This window comes from Pongo abelii, chromosome 19, assembly GCF_028885655.2.
Source record: "Pongo abelii isolate AG06213 chromosome 19, NHGRI_mPonAbe1-v2.0_pri, whole genome shotgun sequence".
In the NCBI taxonomy this organism is placed as follows: domain Eukaryota; kingdom Metazoa; phylum Chordata; class Mammalia; order Primates; family Hominidae; genus Pongo; species Pongo abelii.
Genome location: NC_072004.2, coordinates 4,598,471 through 4,610,440, shown reverse-complemented (window position 1 = coordinate 4,610,440; position 11,970 = coordinate 4,598,471). Strand labels below are relative to the sequence as shown.

Sequence of the window (11,970 nt, the reverse complement as noted above, 5' to 3'; positions counted from 1 at the left end):
CCCGCCCCCGCCGCCCTCGGCCCGCCCCGCCGCCCAGCGCGCCACCGAGAGCCCGGGGCCGGGGGCCGCCCTGTGCTCTGCAGGGCCGCCGGGCCGCGTAGCTCTCTCGGTGCGGCGGGCAAGTGCTGCCCGGCGTCGGGGCGTCCCGCGCCGTCGGTCCCAGCGTCCCCGGCCGCTGCCTCCCGGGGCACCCCGCGCTGCGCGCATCCCTCGGGCTCGGCGCCCGACCGGGGCCCCTCCAGCCGCGGGCGCTGCCTCTGTCCCCGGGGGGACGCGCCTCCGCTGCGGGAGCTGCCGGTGAGTGCCCCGCTGCCGGACCCGCTGCGAGCCACATTTGAGCTCAGCTCAATGTACAAACTCAGCGTACAAACGCCTAGCCCAGATAGCGTTTGTACCTGGAAGGAATGAGGGCGTAAAAGGCCTGAGGGGTGGTGGCTACAAACCCATTAGTGTATGAAAGCGGGCATTCTTTCATTCATTCACCAAACATTTATTGTGCGTTTACTCCGTGCCAGACACTGAGCGTATGGTAGTAAATAAGATGGTTAGGGAGCCTGCTCAGCTGGAATTGGCAGTCTAGGGGGAAATAAAATTTTTTCGGGTATTAAAATACAAGATATTTCAATCTTTTTTAAAAAGCAGATTTATTTTTCTCTTTTGATAGACATGTGGGTTTCTAGTTTTGCCCATTGTTTTAGCTCATGTAAACATTCCTGTAAGTCTTTTCGTGGATAGTTTTCCTTTATCTCGGGGTAACTAGGGAGTGGAGTTGTTCGATCATATAAGTGTATGTTTAACTTATAAGAAACTGCCAAACGATTTTTTTCTAAATGGTTTTTCCATTCTAGATTTCCAAAATCAGTGTATGGTGGTTCCAGTTATTCCACGGCATGGCCAACATTGGATATTGTCAATCTTTAGCGTTGGCCATTTAATGGGTGTTCTAGGCACATCATTGCAATTTGATTTGCATTTCTCTGGAGATCAATGATATTGACCATGTTTCATGTGATGATTTGCCATTTGTATGTCTTCTTTTATAAAGTGCCTATTCAGTCTTTTGCTATTTTTTATTTTTATTTTTATTTTTTTGAGACGGAGTCTCGCTCTTTTTTTTTCTTTTTTTGAGATGGAGTCTTGCTCTGTTGCCCAGGCTGGAGTGCAGTGGCGCAATCTCGGCTCACTACAAGCTCCGCCTCCCAGGTTCACGCCATTCTCCTGCCTCAGCCTCCTGAGTAGCTGGGACTACAGGCGTCCGCCACTACGCTCGGCTAATTTTTTTTTGTATTTTTAGTAGAAACGGGGTCTCACCGTGTTATCCAGGATGGTCTCGATCTCTTGACCTCGTGATCCGCCCTCCTCGGCCTCCCAAAGTACTGGGATTACAGGCGTGAGCCACGGCGCCCGGCCAGAGTCTCGCTCTTGTTGCCCATGCTGGAGTGCAGTGGCGTGATCTCGGCTCACTGCAACCTCCCCCTTCCAGGTTCAAGGGATTTCGGGCTAATTTTTGTATTTTTAGTAGAGACGGGGTTTCACCATGTTGGCCAGGCTGGTCTCAAACTCCAGACCTCAAGTAACCCGTCCTCCTCAGCCTCCCAAAGTGCTGGGATTACAGGCGTGAGATACCGTGCCCGGCCTTTTGCTAATTTTTTTTTTTTTTTTTTTTTTTGAGACAGAGTTTCGCTGTTGTTGCCCAGGCTGGAGTGCAATGGCGCAATCTCGGCTCACTGCAACCTCCGCCTCCCGGGTTCTCTCCTGCCTCAGCCTCCTGAGTAGCTGGGATTACAGGCACCCGCCACCACGCCTAGCTAATTTTTTGTATTTTTAGTAGAGACGGGGTTCCTCCATGTTGGTCAGGCTGGCGTTGAACTCCTGACCTCAAATGATCCGCCCTCCTTGGCCTCCTAAAGTGCTGGGATTACAGGCGTGAGCCACCGCACCCGGTCTTAAACTTATAAAACAGGCAAAAACAATCTATAGTGATGGAAATCAGATCAGTAGTTGCCTGTGGCAGGGTGTAGGGAAAAGATTGCCTGTAAAGGGACACGTGAGGGAACATTCCAGGATGATAAGAATGCCCTGTATTTTGATAGGAGTGGTGATTGCATAGGAGCATACACTTGGTAATACTCATGGAACTGTACATTAAGATGTGTGCATTACATTTTATGTACATTTTTGCTCCAATAAGGTTCATTGAAAGAAAAAGAAGGCCGGGCGCGGTGGCTCACACCTGTAATCCCAGCACTTTGGGAGGCCGAGGTGGGTCGATCACGAGGTCAGGAGATAGAGACCATCTTGGCTAACATGGTGAAACCCCGTCTCTACTAAAAATACAAAAAATTAGCTGAGTGTGGTGATGCGCGCTACTCGGGAGGCTGAGGCAGGAGAATCATTTGAACCAGGGAGTCAGAAGTTGCAGTGAGCCGGGACAGAGCCACTACACTCCGGCCTGGTGACAGAGTGAGACTCCGTCTCAAAAAAAAAAAAAAACAGATTTCTGTGTAACTCAGGCAGTACCGTGTAATCAGCAACCTAACACTCCTCACGTTGTGGCACCCTCAGGGAATGATGAAACAGCACTTGTGGCTGGGCGCAGTGGGTCACGCTTGGAATCCCAGCACTTTGCGAGGCTGAGGAGGGCAGATCACGAGGTCAGGAGATCGAGACCATCCTGGCTAACACAGTGAAACCCCGTCTCTACTAAAGATACAAAAAATTAGCCGGGTGTGGTGGCGGGCACCTGTAGTCCCAGCTACTTGGGAGGCTGAGGCAGGAGAATGGCGTGAACCTGGGAAGCGGAGCTTGCAGTGAGCCAAGATCGCGCCACTGCACTCCAGCCTGGGTTACAGAGTGAGACTCCATCTCCAAAAAAAAAAAAAAAAAAGGAAAAACACAGCACTTGCACAACTTTACTTAAGAGCACTTAGAGTCCTTGGCTAGGATGCTCTTGACTAGATGCTCCCAGCCTTGGCTCTGGCCACCCCAAACTGGCTGAGGTCATCGATGCTTGCTTGGGGACATGCTTCAGAAGCTCAGTGTACTGGTTAAAAGAGTAGATTCTGGGCTGGGTGTGGTGGCTGATGCCTGTAATCCCAGCACTTTGGGAGGCTGAGGCAGGCAGATCACTTGAGGTCAGGAGTTGGAGAACAGCCTGGCCAGCGTGGTGAAAGCCCATCTCTACTAAAAATACAAAATGTGGCTGGGGATGGTGGTGGGTGCCTGTAATCCCAGCTACTTGGGAGGCTGGAACAGGAGACCCGCTTGAGCCCTGGAGGCAGAGGTTGCAGTGAGACGAGATTGCACCACTGTAATCCAGCCTGGACAACAGAGCAAGACTCCCATCTCAAAAATTAAAAAAAGGCTGGCGCGGTGGCTCACGCCTGTAATCCCAGCACTTTGGGAGGCTGAGGCGGCTGGATCACAAGGTCAGGAGATCGAGACCATCCTGGCTAACACGGTGAAACCCCATCTCTACTAAAAATACAAAAAAAATTAGCCGGGTGTGGTGGCGGGCACCTGTAGTCCCAGCTACTTGGGAGGCTGAGGCAGGAGAATGGTGTGAACCCGGGAGGCAGAGTTTGCAGTGAGCTGAGACCACGCCACTGCACTCCAGCCTGAGTGACAGCGAGACTCTGTCTCAAAAAAAATAAAATAAAAAAAAAAACAGAGTAGATATTTGGGGTCAGACTGAGTCAATGTGAGGGTTGTGAGCTGGGCATGGTTCCTACTCTGCTAATAACTGCCTGCGTGACCTTGGGCAAATTACCTTACCTCTCAGTGCCTGCTTTTTCACATCTGTAAAACCAGGATAGACTTACCTAACCAGCGAGGGACTTACCTCAAAAGATCTTTGAGGCCTGGTGCGGTGGCTCACGCCTGTAATCCCAGCACTTTGGGATGACAAGGCGGGTGGATTCCCTGAGGTCAGGAGTTCTAGACTAGCCTGGCTAACATGGTGAAACCCCGTCTCTACTAAAAATAAAAAAAAAAAAGCTGGGCATGGTGGTGCACACCTGTAGTCCCAGCTACTCGAGAGGCTGAGGCAGGAAAATCGCTTCAACCCAGGAGGCAGAGTTGCAGTGAGCTGAGATCGCGCCACTGCACTGCAGCCTGGGCGACAGAGTGAGACTCCGTCTCGGAAAAAAAAAAAAAAAAGATCTTTGACATGATTAAGTGAAATGAGATAACATATAAAAGTCCCTAGCATTTACCTGACACAGCCTAATGAATCAATTACAACCATCTTCATAACAGGGGACAGGAACTATCAGACCGTTTAATGAGAATCTAACATTTCCCTGAATAATAAAGTTTCTTATTCTAAAAAATTAGAGTATTCTTTGAAAGTTTACATCTTGGGCACTTCAATTCTCATTCTAAAATACAAACAAATCCCCAGCGGTGTCCAGCCTGGCGCCAAGTTGTCGGGCATTTCCATAGTGAAATGTTACTGTATCTGTCTGTCACAGCACCTCTGCATCTGTCCCTGCCATGCCACCTCTCCCAACCACCTCCTGCTTCTCCATGGGGATCAGAAAGGACCCCCAAATTAATGGGGCATAAAAATAGGTGTCTGAATGGGAGTGTACCCCCACCCCTTTCTTCCTCCCTCCTCTCCCCCTTCCATCCCTGGCGCCTGTAATCACCAGGTGGTCTGAGGCTAAGTGGTAGTTTTGCCCATGGTGGGGGGGCTTGGAAACCACACCCCTCTCCCGGGGGCCCTCTTGGCCATTCCCAGCTCCGGTCGCCTCCACTGTTGAGATGGGTCTGAAGGGTGCATGGTGTTTCCCATGGTGCGGGTGCCGGAGGCAGCGGGGGACTGAAAGAGGAGCAGGTATGGAGTAGACTAAGGGTACAGCGGGGCTGTCAGGCAGACAGACAGACAACTGCATGGCGGGGAGAGAAATGCTCAAACCAGCAAAGGGAAAAGGATCATCTGTCTTCCTGGGTGGGAGATGGATCACTGAAGTCCTCACAGGACAGGCTAAATACTTCGTAGGGCCCAGTTCGAAATAACCAAGTGGGGCCCCTTGTTAACAATTTAGGAATTTCGGCCGGGTACAGTGGCTCCTGCCTGTAATCCTAGCACTTTGGGAGGCCAAGGTGGGCGGATCACGAGTTCAGGGGATGGAGACCATCCTGGCTAACACGGTGAAACCCCATCTCTACTAAAAATAAAAATAATTAGCCGGGTGTGGTGGCGGGCGCCTGTAGTCCCAGCTACTTGGGAGGCTGAGGCAGGAGAATCACTTGAACCTGGGAGGCGGAGGTTGCAGTGAGCCGAGATAGTGCCATTGTACTCCAGCCTGGGCAACAGAGTGAGACTCTTATCTCAAAAAAAAAAAAAAAAAAAAAAGAAGAATAAGAATTTCAAGATGGTGACAGCAGAGACCTATCCCAAGCATGGTGGCCCTTCTGGGTCGGAGGATCCTATGCAACTGCACAGGTCACATGCGTGTAAGCCAGCCCTGCTTGCTCTGCAACAGCCCCTCTTCCTCTCCCTGCTGCTGCCACCAACACTCCTCACTAGCCCCCAGGCCCCAGGTGTCTTCCCTTGCTTCTTCCCTCCTCAACCCTGGGTTGGGGGTGAGGGAGGAGGTGAACCCTGACCTACAACTTCCTTCTTCCTCCTCCAATCTTTTAGGCCTGAGTCCTGCTGCCCCTCCAGATCCCAGTCCAGCTATAGCCCCCATCATGGCTGAGGGAGGGGTACCCTCGCCAGGGCCTGGTGCCTACTTCAGCAGGAAAGCCCGACTCTCCTTCCGCCACCAGCTGCATGACATAGCATCGGCCAATGACTCCACCATTTGAAGGGGACAACGAGGAGCTGAACCTCCAGGAAGGCTTAGCAAGTTTCCTTCCCTAGATTTCTCAGAGATCCTAATGTCCACCTCCCCAAGTCCTTTCTAACCTTCTCATTAAATGTGTCCATAGTTGCTAACTGCTGTGTGTGTGTGTGTGCTGGGGGTGTAGATGGGGCCAAGGCTGCAGGGCTGGGTTATGGGGCTGAGATGGGAAGTGTTGTCTATGGTGGGAGTGAGACACAGCAACGATGAATATGAGGCAGCTGACCTAACGCAGGTGTGACAAGCGGGAAAATAAGAATTGGCTGACGTCAAGCTTCAGGGTTGAGTGTGGTGAAGACAGTCTGGGGCGGCTGGGGGCAGGGCAGGATAGCAGATGGGATGAGAAAGCATATTCATTCACTAAATGCCGAGTATCCACCCCTGCACGGAGGCATGGAGGATATATCAATGAATCAGGAAGGAGGAATTCTCCTCACTGAACTGACTTGCTAGTAGAGGGAGGGAGATGATCATACACAGGTAAACAGCTAAGCAGAACCCAAGACAGTGATGTGTGCTGCTGTGAAGAAAATGAAACGGGCATGTGAGAGTGGGATTGGGGGGTGGTGATTCTTCAGTTTCAGGTGGTCGGGAAAGGCCTTTCTGATGAGGTGACGTTTGAGCTGAGCGCTGCATGATGAGTAGCCATGTGGAAATCTGGGAGTGATGTGTCAGCGTAGGTTTACTAGTTCCAACAAATGGCCATCTCTGGTGCAGAATGTTGACAGTGGGGGAGGCTGCCCACGTGGGGAGAGGAGCACATGGGAAATATCTGTATTTTCTACTCAATTTTGCTGTGAACCTAAAACTGCTCTAAAAAATGAATTTTAGGCTGGGCGCAGTGGCTCACGCCTGTAATCCCAGCACTTTGGGAGGCCCAGGCAGGTGGATCACCTGAGGTCAGGAGTTGGAGACCAGCCCAGCCAACGTGCTAAAACCCTGTCTCTACTAAAAACACAAAAAAATTAGCCAGACGTGGTGGTGGACGCCTATAATCCCAGCTACTCAGGAGGCTGAGGCAGGAGAATTGCTTGGACTCAGGAGGTGGAGGCTGCAGTGAGCCGAGATCACACCACTGTACTCCAGCCTGGGGGACAGAGCCAGACTCCGTCTTAAAAGAAAAAAAAAAATTTGGGAGACTGAGGCAGGTGGATCACCTGAGGTCGGGAGTTTGAGACCAGCCTGACCAAAGTGGAGAAACTCCGTCTCTACTAAAAATACAAAATTAGCTGAGCGTGGTGGCACATGACTGTAATCCGAGCTACTCGGGAAGCTGAGACAGGAGAATTGCTTGAATCTGGAATGTGCAGGTTGCAGTGAGCCAAGATCATGCCATTGCATTCCAGTCTGGGCAATAAGAGTGAAACTCTGTCTCAAAAAAAAAAAAAAAAAAAAATTATTTAAAAATAGCTGGGTGCAGTGGCTTACGCCTATAATCCCAGCTACTCAAGAGGCTGAGGCAAGAGGATCGCTTGAGGCCACTTTAAGACCAGCTTGGGCAACATAGGGAGACCTTGTCTCTAAAAAATATTTAAGGCTGGGTGTGGTGGCTCATGCCTGTAATCCCAGAACTTTTGGAGGCTGAGGTGGGTGGATCACCTGAGGTCAGGAGTTCAAGACCAGCCTGGCCAACTTGGCAAAACCCCATCTCTACTAAAAATACAAAAACTAGCCAGGCACAGTGGTGCGCGCCTGTAATCCCATACCTACTTGGGAGGCTGAGACAGGAGAATCGCCAGAACCCAGGAGGCGGAGGTTGCAGTGAGCCAAGACCAGGCCACTGCACTCCAGCCCGGGCAACAGAGTGAGACTCCATCTCAAAAAAAAATAATAATAAAATAAAATAAAAAAAGGCTGGGCACAGTGGCTCATGCCTGTAATCCCAGCACACTGGTAGGCTGAGGCAGGAGAATCACTTAAGCCCAGGAGTTTGAGGTTACAGTGAGCTATGACAGTGACACTGCTGCCTGGGTGACAGAGCGAGACTCTGTCTCTAAAAAATACATAATAATAAAATTAGCCTGAGGTGAGGTGACACACACCTGTAGTCCCAGCTATCGAGCTCCTTTATGTCCCTGGCTTGAGTGGGGACAGCTTCGGAGGGGCCAGAGTCCATTTTCAGCCTCTCATCCAAGGGGCTGATCACACCCCCTACCATGGGAATGGTGGCTTCCAGAGCTGGCCAAAAGCACTCCTGGTGGCTGTGTTCTCCCACTCAACATTCATCTTAAATTCCATTTGCAGACAAGGCCCACCTTTCTCCCAAAAGCCAAGCAAGTCACAGTGCTACTGCTGACCACAAGGTGAGGTAACAGAGGTTCAGTGTGGAGAGAGGGGACCATGAGGCTCGGCTGGAGGAGGCTGGTCTTTGTGGCCTTAGGGGCAGTAGTCACCCATGATGACTGGCAGGAAGCAGGCTGAAGGAAGGTGACTCCAGTTTTAGTCAGAATTCCGAGTTCCACCTTGGGCTTGAACAGGGAGTGGGTGTTGCTGGTACCCCCAACACCAACCACAATCCAGTGGTTCAAGGACCTGGATATGGTGGCGGAAAGGAAGTTTGGGGGAAGGTAGTTTGGAGAAGAGGTTTGAAAACCACCCATGTAAAAGCTTACTGGGGAATAAAGCATTCATAAACTCCTTTCATCTCCTCTCCAACTTGCTCTGAGTTCAGTGCAATGGTTTTTACAAACAGGAATGGGCCAGACAAATTCAGGCTCAAAGTACAAAGTACAAAGTACAAAGATTCTCTGTGACAAACTTTATTAAATTTTGCATCAGTACGGGGTATCTCTTATTGCATACTAGAATCCCAGGACTCAGGGGGGTGGTAAAGTGGCAATGGCGAATTTGGGTATCTGGTCTCCCAAAAGTACTTGCCGCTCTACCCCTGACTCTGCAATGGCTGCCAGGCGGATCACTCCTCCACTGGAGCCATCCCGCTCCATGGCCAAAGCGAGAGCTGTGGATAAAAGGAGAAAGCTGGGTTCAGATTCAGATGCTGGGATCACTGCAAGGAATGAGGAATGCTGGCCTGACTTGGGTAGTTGGGGTTGAAGCTCATAGGCCCAGAAGCCTAAGCTCTCACCATTGGCAGTGAATTGCAGACACTCTTCCTTTGTCATGCCTTCCCGGTAGGTAGCATCAACATAGCCATAAATGTAGGAGCTCCCGGAGCCTCCAATGGCAAAGGACTGCCTTACCATCATACCCCCCATAGGCACTGAGTACACCTGCCAGATAGAAGGAGAAGAGTCACCAGTCGTATCCTCCCTCCAACACATGTACATTCACCTGTCCATTCTGCTATTGGTCTGAGGCACGTGAATAGTAAGAATAAGTGAGGTAGAGACTGGAAAGAAAAAGAAAATGGCTGGGGAGAGGATAAAAGGCCTGGCTCAAGTGTGCTCTGGTCGGGTGGGGATCTGACCTGCCCTCCTTCTTGAGGGTCCCAGCCTGCGATGATGATTCCCGCCATCAGGTCTTCCCGGTATCGGTAACACATCTCCTTAAAGAGGCTGGCTGCTGTGTGGACCAGTGGAGGCTCATTCAGTTCAATGCTAGAGGGTCAGGGAAGTCACAGAGAAAGTTTCAAGACCTAGAAGTCAGGCTATTTAGCTCCTCAGCTTCCAACTCCCTTCAGATACTTGCCCCTCCCCTGCCCACAAGCACCTGTGGAAACCGAGCTGATAAGTGACAGCATCAGCTACTGCCTGGGTATCAGCAGCTGAGCCTGAGCGACAGCAGAAAATGTGGTCGTGAATAGGTGTCAGCTTGTCAGTCACTCGATTGGCGATGTAGGACCTGCAGGATGGCAGAACAGTGAGGAAAGCAGCCCACCTGTCTTCCACCTCCATCCCATCACTACCCACCCTCTTAGGGCTCAGGGATAGGATGTCCAGTATTGCCTTTTTTTCCTTTTTCTTTGAGATGGAGTCTCGCTCTGTTGCCCAGGCTGGAGTGCAGTGACGCGATCTCTGCTCACTGCAGCATCCACCTCCTGGGTCCAAGCGATTCTCTAGCCCTAGCCTCCCAAGTAGCTGGGACTGCAGGCACGCACCGCCACACATGGCTAATTTTTGTATTTTTTAGTAGAGACGGGGTTTCGCCATGTTGGCCAGGCTGATCTCGAACTCCTGACCTCAGGTGATCCACCCGCCTCGGCCTCCCAAAGTGCTGGGATTACAGGCGTCAGCCACCGTGCCTGGCCTCCAGTATTGCTTATTCTCATCCAAACTGAAGCGGGCTGGAGAACAGACTTTTGTAAGGATTCCACTAACGAGCGAGGGGAACTGAAAGTAACAAAAGTTGGGACAAATCTTTTATCTCCAGAGAGAGAAGAAACCTCTCTTCCCACAGTGGTCTGTGGAGGCAGGCAGGGTGGGCTGGCAGGCAGGAAAGGAAAAGGAAGACGGGAAGACCTTTCACAAATCTGTCCTGAGCTCACCCAGTGGTTGTTCTGGAGTCCGCCCCCAGAACCACGCCCCCATCAAATTGCACGGCCATGATAGTGGTCTGGGAAAAGGGAAAAAGGAGTAAGTCTACATTCTCCAGCATACACAAACCTTAATGATCTCTCTACCTAGTTCCCAAAATACAAATCTGTGCGTCGCTGAACCATTTTCAAATCTTATAGGGGCCTCAGCACCCCGCAGAATACCAGAATGCCAACCCTCAAATCTCAAAAGACTCATCCCGTACTTAAGCCCAAGATCTTCACTAGCCTCGCAGGATTTCAGAATTTCAAACTTCAGCCCACCCTCCACCTCCCACTACGAAGCTACCGCACCACTCCACCATCCTCGAGGTACCTCTCCCCATTCCTGGAGCACAACACATTCCACCTCCCCTCCACCCCTGCCAGATCTCTCAACCCCACTCAGGCTTTAATCTTCCCATCGCGTCAGGTCTTGTGCACGTCCTATGAACCCCGACTGCTTCCTCACCCCAGTGGAGACTTCTCGGCTTTCCCAGTCTGGAGTGAAGGCCTCCGGCCCCCAAGCCGGTGCCGGCCCGGCTCCCAGAGCAGCTAGTAAGGTAGCCGCCATCTTTCTCTTCTGGTACTGCCTCAAAGCAACTGTCGTAAAGCGCTCTGTCACGCTCTTTGGTCGCGCTTTGAGGCTTTCTGGGAGCGAAGCTACTCCGAGGTTGACGGCAGAAGAGAAAAGAACAGTACAGTACTACATGGGGACGGTTCTTTTGCGACAGTGAGCACTTGATGGCAGCGTGGCAAGCAACAAAACAAGAAAGTCAGCAAAAAACAAAAAAAAAACCCCAAAAAACAAAAACCGTCCGGCACTTTGGGAGGCTGAGGCGGGCGGATCATGAGGTTAGGAGTTCAAGACCAGCCTGGCCAACATGATGAAACTCCTTCTCTACTAAAAAATACAAAAATTAGCCGGGCGTGGTGGGGCGTGCTTGTAATCCCGGCTACTGGGGAGGCTGAGGCAGGAGAATCGCTTGAGGCCGGGAGGCGGAGGTTGCAGTGAGCCGAGATGACGCCACTGCACTCCAGCCAGAGCGACAGAGCAAGACTGTGTCTCAAACAAAACAAAACAAAAAACAGTCCTAGTGGCTTGCGCTGTACCGATCTTATGGAGTTACAGTCCAAAGGGCCCACAAAATAAACCTGAGAGTCTTTGGGCTAAAATCACCACACCATGTTTTCATTTCTTTTAGTTATATACTTAGGAGCATATGCTGGCAGAGGAATTTATGGGTTCTATAATAACTGTGTTTAACATTTTGAGCAACCAACAAACTGTTTTCCACAGAAACTGCACCATTTTACATCTCTACAAGCCATGTATGAGGGTTCCAATTTCTCCACATCCTCACCAACACTTGTTATTGTGCATTATTTTAGTTATAGCCATCCTAGTGGGTGTGAAGTGGTACCCTGTGGTTTTCATTGGTATTTTTCTAATGATTGGTGATGCTGAGCATATTTCCATGAGATAATTGGCCATTTGTATGTCTTTTTTGATGCAATGTTTATTCAAGTTCTTTGCACATTGTAAAATTGGGATATGTCTTTTGTTTAATATATTTTTGGGGTTTAATTTTTTTTTTGAGACGAGGGTGGGGTGTGTGTGTGGGATGGGTTTGTCTTGCAGTGTTTCCC

The 11,970-nt window shown here is 50.7% G+C and overlaps 2 protein-coding genes across 4 annotated transcripts; one reads left to right on the top strand and one right to left on the bottom strand.

Moving 5' to 3' along the window:
* Positions 1 to 29: 29 nt before the first annotated feature.
* C19H17orf114 (chromosome 19 C17orf114 homolog) lies at positions 30 to 5,944 on the top strand. Of its 2 annotated transcripts, none has more exons than XR_008515248.2 (2): positions 30 to 297; positions 5,648 to 5,944. XR_008515248.2 is itself a non-coding variant. In XM_054536008.2 (2 exons), exons 1-2 carry the CDS (start codon positions 4,765 to 4,767, stop codon positions 5,812 to 5,814), a joined length of 240 nt encoding a protein of 79 aa, XP_054391983.1. In that variant the 5' UTR covers positions 3,487 to 4,764; the 3' UTR covers positions 5,815 to 5,944. The 2 variants fall into 2 exon arrangements, 1 of the variants encoding a protein (XP_054391983.1); XM_054536008.2 differs by lacking the exon at positions 30 to 297 and adding an exon at positions 3,487 to 4,837.
* Positions 5,945 to 8,592: 2,648 nt separating this feature from the next.
* On the bottom strand, positions 8,593 to 11,012 carry PSMB6 (proteasome 20S subunit beta 6). 2 transcript variants are annotated; one of them, XM_002826878.6, is made up of 6 exons: positions 10,793 to 11,012; positions 10,294 to 10,361; positions 9,519 to 9,650; positions 9,277 to 9,406; positions 8,935 to 9,079; positions 8,593 to 8,808 (listed from the first exon to the last, which is right to left on the bottom strand). In XM_002826878.6, exons 1-6 carry the CDS (start codon positions 10,892 to 10,894, stop codon positions 8,666 to 8,668), a joined length of 720 nt encoding a protein of 239 aa, XP_002826924.1. In that variant the 5' UTR covers positions 10,895 to 11,012; the 3' UTR covers positions 8,593 to 8,665. The 2 variants fall into 2 exon arrangements, with proteins under 2 accessions (XP_002826924.1, XP_009249441.1); XM_009251166.3 differs by having other exon boundaries at positions 8,593 to 8,828; positions 10,793 to 10,950.
* Between the last annotated feature and the right edge of the window lie 958 nt (positions 11,013 to 11,970).

Coding starts and splice junctions, on each gene's coding strand:
- C19H17orf114 (XM_054536008.2), top strand. CDS start 4,765: ATGGGTCTGAAGGGTGCATGGTGTTTCCCATGGTGCGGGTGCCGGAGG. Junction 4,838..5,647: donor GGGGACTGAAAGAGGAGCAG/GTATGGAGTAGA, acceptor CCAATCTTTTAG/GCCTGAGTCCTGCTGCCCCT.
- PSMB6 (XM_002826878.6), bottom strand. CDS start 10,894: ATGGCGGCTACCTTACTAGCTGCTCTGGGAGCCGGGCCGGCACCGGCT. Junction 9,651..10,293: donor GACTCCAGAACAACCACTGG/GTGAGCTCAGGA, acceptor GCCATCCTGCAG/GTCCTACATCGCCAATCGAG. Junction 9,080..9,276: donor ACCCTCAAGAAGGAGGGCAG/GTCAGATCCCCA, acceptor TCTATCTGGCAG/GTGTACTCAGTGCCTATGGG.